General features: G+C 46.7%; 1 protein-coding gene across 1 annotated transcript in view; it reads right to left on the bottom strand.

Annotated features, from left to right (window-relative positions):
* Positions 1–3,351: 3,351 nt before the first annotated feature.
* Positions 3,352–6,272, bottom strand: part of LOC119453762 (TNF receptor-associated factor 6) — a 248,856-nt gene continuing 245,935 nt past the window's right edge. Inside the window, exons 3-4 of the mRNA XM_037715815.2 lie at positions 4,103–4,217; positions 3,352–3,512 (exon numbers count right to left, since the gene is read on the bottom strand). Of these exons, the coding sequence (XP_037571743.2) occupies positions 3,352–3,512; positions 4,103–4,217 (276 nt within the window). The remainder of the gene's footprint in view (positions 3,513–4,102; positions 4,218–6,272) is intronic.

Genomic DNA, 6,272 nt, shown 5'->3' with positions numbered 1-6,272 from the left:
CGTTCGGATATCCCTCTCATGATTCCTGAACCAGAGACTGGCGACGCCCGCAAGATAGAAGGATACGTAAGCCAGCTTGTCCGAGTCATTCCATTTGTTGTGAACGCTCACCCGTTCATAAGATGACAGCCACTCTTCAACGTCGTTGTCGTCGGTTCCGCTGAAGATGGGATGTTCCCGCTGGCGAACGGTGCCAGCGCAAGGGACGGGTGGCGATGGAAGAGTCTGCTGGTCGGCGTCCGGCATGGCAGAGGGTAGCGTCCGCGAACGAAGTTCCAGGATGGTAGAGTGGAACGTTACCCAGCACGGCTCCACCACTTATAAAGGGGATTTATTGGGGTTCGTAGCGACAGCGGGTCGTAGGATGCACCGAGCACAGTCCTCTCGCTCGAGCTTCTGCTGCGCGCTTGATGCTGCCGATGCTGCTGACTCTGCGTCATCGTTCATCTTCCTTACAGTAACATAAAAGTTGCTGTGCGTAGTCCTCACACCGATAAACAAAACCATCTGTTCTCGTTCTTTCTTTTTTTTTAGCCAGCAATCTGTAATTCTTTTCTCACTTCGTGTTTTATCGGCTCGACGTTAAAGGAAAGCTAAAGATTTGTTCGGCAGCAGTAGTGACAGCTGATCGCGTCATCTAGAAACTCTTGTTTACCCGCTTGCTTACCTTCTTCCTTGATCCTGAAAAATATATGACCTCTCTCTTTGCGCGAATGGCGACGTATACAGTGGTTACATGAGAAATGGGTAGGAGTTGCCAAAGTAATCAAAAATGCCCATGCCTGTCGTGCCCGGTAAGCTGAAATCAGCTCTTGAGTTGTTTCATTAAATTCTTCTCGCTATTCCAACATGGCAAGTCATTTAGGACGAAGAGAAAGGAGCTTGTTTAGCTGTAAGGTAATACGCCCTAGAGTGTAAGCCCTGAAGGAAACGATGCAGTGTTACGTACGAAATTATCGTATTAAAATTGAATTTTCACCAGACGTAATTCTCATGTATCGAGAAATTGGTCGTTGTTATCGTCTTAGCTGTTATGTAAATGAAATTTCGGCAATGATGTTTGCTACGTAGTCTATGACAGTGAAGCCTTCCCTGTTTTCGGCGTTATCTTCCGCCAACTTCCTCATCCTTGGTGCGTCCTCCATGTTAGGTATTTTTGAGGCTCACTGTCATCATTGTAATTTAAAGCCTCACACACGCCATCGCCGCTCTTTCCAAAAGCCCGACGGCAAAGAATTCAACAGCAACAAACTTTAATATTCTCAAGAATGCAGTTCTCCTCGTCCGCTACAATTTTACACTTTCTACCATCCATAACATAGAGACGTCACAGCTCTCAGATGCTTTATGAACTGCCGCACCACACAATAATTCGCCGGCACTGTTTCGCAACTTGGAGCATTCGTTAGCGGGCCCGACGCTCAGGCGCGCGTATGTGAGGTGATAATAATTCAAATCCCCCAAACGGCCGTTGGCGAGGTTTTGTTTCAACGTTAATTTGTCTGGTCTCTGCGTGTTTTGTGATCGTTTCTAGGTAAATTTGATGTGCTGTAAAATCTTCTTGTTGTATTTAAAAATCAACAAATCAAGTGGGTGTTCCACCTGCCTTGTGAAACAGCCTGATATATCATTCACTTTTATAGTCCCAGGTTCGTGAGACTTAGGCGTAAAGGGTGGCTCTCTTTATTGCAGATAATAAACAGTGATTCCTTTGCTTAATCACTTAAAATATACATAATCTCGCGGGTGCACAGAGATTAGGTCATAATGTATTTCTATATAGGCCGGTATGCTTAAAATTTGGTTCTTGGCAGGATGAGCCGTGCATTGTTGTACTTGTTCTGAGAAGTCCTGAAGCTCTCATAATAACGCTACTAATGAAGTTGTTAGTCGTCAGCGTTACAGATTGGAGGAACGGTCGCACCAATGTAACCTGGTTTCAATCATTAAACTATTCAGGTAAACTCAGTAAAATTCAGTAATAAAAGGCAGTGATGTTTTTTTTCCTATTCTTTTCGCTATACAGCAAGATTTTATGTGCCACATGCAGCAGAACTGCTTCTCACTAATTGCCCTGTAAGTGCCCTTTTAGAGCAATATATTTATGCCCATTCATACCCTGCCATTAGCTAGGCGCTAAAAGCTCGCCTTTTCAAGCTATTTATACAAAACTTCCCGATTCCCCCTCTTTAGAAAACGCGCACCTCATTCATACTTGGTAGCCTGAATTGCTTCCTGCTTATTTTGCATATTTAAAGCGAAAACAAAACATGATACGCATATATTTGACAGCCAGATAGTAGCTATGTAGTAGCTACCTTCTCCTGCTAGCGGCGGTTCTTTCATGCTGAGATGTTTGAGAGTTAAAAGCGAGGTCGGACTACTTTAAACCAAGTAACACAGTAATAAATCTTCTCGCACGAGACATCAATGGTCCAATATTCCCTCCTACAGATCACTCAATTGAGAAATTTTTATATATGTATCACTTACACCACCATTTTGTGTAATAATACTGTTTTTATTGCTATCTCAGTGTGCTTCTTATACTTCTTCATTTTCTAAAGGTCAACCGCAATGATATCTCGCTTTGGGCGAATTTGTTGCAGATCAGTACTCATACTACTGAAGCAATATTGCGAAATCTTATGGCGGCTAACTACGTGAATATGACGTAAGTTTCAACACGTCGCCTCGGTTATTTTTCATTGTGTCACGGGATTTATTTTTACATTGACTATTAAAAGCATCCATTTTCAGTAGCGTTCTTTCACGCATTCCCACAAACTTTGCAGCTAAAATTTTGCTTGGAGACCGCGCTATATCTGCATTGTCTGAACCTCTGGCAGTGCAAAATGTTATTGCAGATCTCGTTTAACCACTGACTGTGCAATGTAGTACCAAGCTTTTTTTACCATTATTAGGAGGGATGCGTAGCTTGCCTTCTACCTTTCTTTTCACATGTCTAACAAGTGAGCGTGTGTATAATGAACTTGAGACGAATATATTTCATGTTTTATGAAACACATGACGAGAGTTTGATCTGAAATGCTTCAAGCAACCGAAGCAAACCGGCTACGTTTCATCTGAAGTGACTGGCACCATTCTACTGGATGTTCCTTCTGTCGTGGTGGATTCTGCGGGAGCGTTCCATTTGCGCACGAGCGTAACGCAGAATGTCACAGTGTCGTTCCCCACCACAAAACCTCGCCGACACATGGCTTCAAACCTATTGGATCCATGGAATCCACACCCACTGGCCTGTAACTTCTGGCGAGCAGCTCTGGAATGTGTCCACGTAGGTTCAAAAAGACGACGGACAACGGTGGACGATGAAAAGGCATTATTGTTTTAATGCGTCAACCTCACGGACTCCACCTTCCACGGGTTGAAAGTTTTGCGCTGCTCTTCAACTTTCGCGCAGACGTCCAGCACCGAGTTCTCTTCCAGTATGATGATTTTTACGTGGCAGTCTTCATTGCCATCCAAAACCACTTTTGCTGTCCACGTCTCTGGAATAGAGAGTTCGATGCCGGGTTTAAGTAGGTCATAGAGCGGTGGAAAATCAGAAGCCAAGCCAGAACTTACTGGCTTTGTCCTCTTGAACATCACCAGAAAGGCTTGCTTCTCTCTATCGCCACCATGTTGCTCCAACGTGTAATGAGTCAGCGGCGTAGTTTGTTTTCTGAATGGTTTACGCACCGTAGACGGATAAGAGACGGCTTCAGGCAACACCTCTGCATGCATTATTTCCCTTGCTCGCGTGAGGGGACCAGCTTCCGCAGAAGTATTAGTTAGGGAGGCCACAGACCCTCTGCGTCAGCTGTCCTGTTTTCTTGTGGTACGCCAATATGCTTATTCTCTTGGAAATCGGTTGATAATGTCGTCATTTCTGGACTCAGAGGGTTAGTTATACAAGTGGCGGAGGAAGAACGTGTGGAAGTCATTTGCCGCAGAAAGTCACTGGCTTCACTGAGGCTCAAACTCATAAGTGTAGATTTGGTATCGAGGTTTCTTACGTACTCTTCGAGCTCATTCATCCTAGATTCTAGGCCCACTGGTGTGTCATGAGCTGTGAGCCTGACATCTTCGTACCATGTACTGCGCACTGTATAACTGCTGTTTCGCGCCTCCGAAGGTGTCAGATCGCTCCGTTCAAGAGGCGGCATACAACCCGTTCGATAATGGCCTGGCAGGTCCGTTAGAAGCATGGTCATCTTGCACCGAGGACAGACGGCTGCTTGAAATGAGCAGTTATCCTCGAAGTAATGCGGTAGACGAGAGACTGGCCCCGTAAAATCACAGCCGTTGCACGCGTTTGAGCACACCACCAGCAGGAGAAATACGAGTTTATAAATTAGCATGCGCCAAGCACACAAAATCTGAAAGTTTTACGAAAATGCTGAAAAGGAATCCTCAGTGTGTGATTACACCGAAAAGAAGTAGTCACTTACCTCATTTTTGAGCCGATGGACTTATTTTTGGCGTTTTTGTGAGCGCACGCCTCGCCGCCCGACCCGCGGGAGTTGGAAGGCGTGACGTCACAACACCCTCGTCGGATAGCCAGCCGGCCGGCCGCGGTCATTCGAAGCGCGCTGATGCCACCATCGCGAGCACGAATTGGAGTTCTGGTGTCTCTACAAGCGAAGAGTACACGTCTGAAGACGGGGACGATTCCAACTTGGCAAGAAATATTACCGCTTACGGTTACGAGCCTTCCGAGAAGAAGAAGAGCAGGCGGCCATGTAAGTGCTGGTCAGGTTTTTGCTAACCGTAGCGCGACGATTTTGATCTGCACCAGACACTTGTGCAAGAATTATTTGTCATTTCCTCTGTAAACTTGCTTGTTCAAGAGCACACACAGGCGAGGCAGCTGCGGGGTACTTCAGCACTGCGTGGATGGCTGAATAGTATTTTATGCCGTCGGCGTGGGCAACTGCTGTGAGGTATCAGTACCTCCGAGACTCTCACTTCCACTTCGCCAGCCGCCCGACAGATGGCAGCACCTGTCTGGCGTTCTCGTTAGTTTTTCTCGCTTTTATCCTGTGGAGAATCAGAGCTGTGTGTGTGTGCCCCGCTGCCACTAGGACTGATCTCGTGAGTCGCGCTCGCACGCGCTAGCCTTGTGTTGTTTTACTATGCTTTGCCAACATTTTTACTGTAGCTGCCTTCGTGCCCAGCCTCGGGCATCTCGCCCCAGCCTTGCCCTCACACTGCTCATCAAGGCTGCAAGTGAACGAAAACAGTACCGACATCTTTTCGACTCCTCTTTTCCAACGGGCCGCTGATCATTTCTGCCTTGCGTTTTCGTGAGAATACCGATGGCACAGCGTCAGGCTTTAGGCTTTGCTTTTTGAGCGGCATGCCTAGAACTTTCAGCACAGCCTGGCCGGTCACATAATCATCGTCGACGAAGTCGTCCGCGCAAATGAAGTCATTTTTTAGAGGTCTCCAGGGTGGGCGGGATAGCTGACAGGCAGGTATCCAAAATTTACGCACCTTCTCGTCTCTGGGAAACATGTGCGACGGCGTGTCACGACCGACGATGCTATTATAACAGCATTGTCTGGCCATTTCCTTACGTCGCGACAAACGCGTCAATACAAAGCGACGACCGCTGGAAGGCTCATGTAAGACGCACAACCTGCGTGGAGCGCCGATGGTGATAATGTTTCAGACGGACCACGTGCGAAGATCACCGAAAGGGGTTAAACAAACGCTGCAAGGGACCGACACCCCCGGAAACAATGCGACGGCTGTAGCCGACCTTGGCCATGCGCGCCCGCGGGTGGGTGTTCTGACGTCAAATTTCAGCTTCCGCAGGCGACCGCTTGGAGGCAAGGTGTAACAGAAAATCGAAAAAATTATGTTTCTTGTTCTTTTTTTTTAATTCAGCTTGTTGTATTCGTAATTTTCAAGAGTTAAACTTTTGTTCCGACGTAAAAAACCACCCGCCAACTTTTGTGTCCGTGTCTCTTTAAAGAACCAGGCACTGAACGAATATCTTGAAATTCCCATGTTGAATGCCCAAGCAGCCAAAAATTTCCGTTAGTTTTGTTGCGGTGCAGCTTATTTTTGCCAGCTATTAATGTCCGGCTGCATGCTTGGCTTCATAGCGTGCCCTAGGATTACAAATGGTGGATATTGTTGTAGTAATGATAAAGAATCTCCCTTTGAGGATTGCTGAACCAAATTTTCCATGGCAGTGCCGTCTGCGGCGTTCAGCGGGGAAGATGGAATATAGGAATAAGCTCGATGAGTGCGCAAACCAC

This window comes from Dermacentor silvarum, chromosome 5, assembly GCF_013339745.2.
Source record: "Dermacentor silvarum isolate Dsil-2018 chromosome 5, BIME_Dsil_1.4, whole genome shotgun sequence".
NCBI classification, from domain to species: Eukaryota; Metazoa; Arthropoda; class Arachnida; order Ixodida; family Ixodidae; genus Dermacentor; species Dermacentor silvarum.
This window is presented reverse-complemented; position numbering and strand designations above follow the sequence as displayed.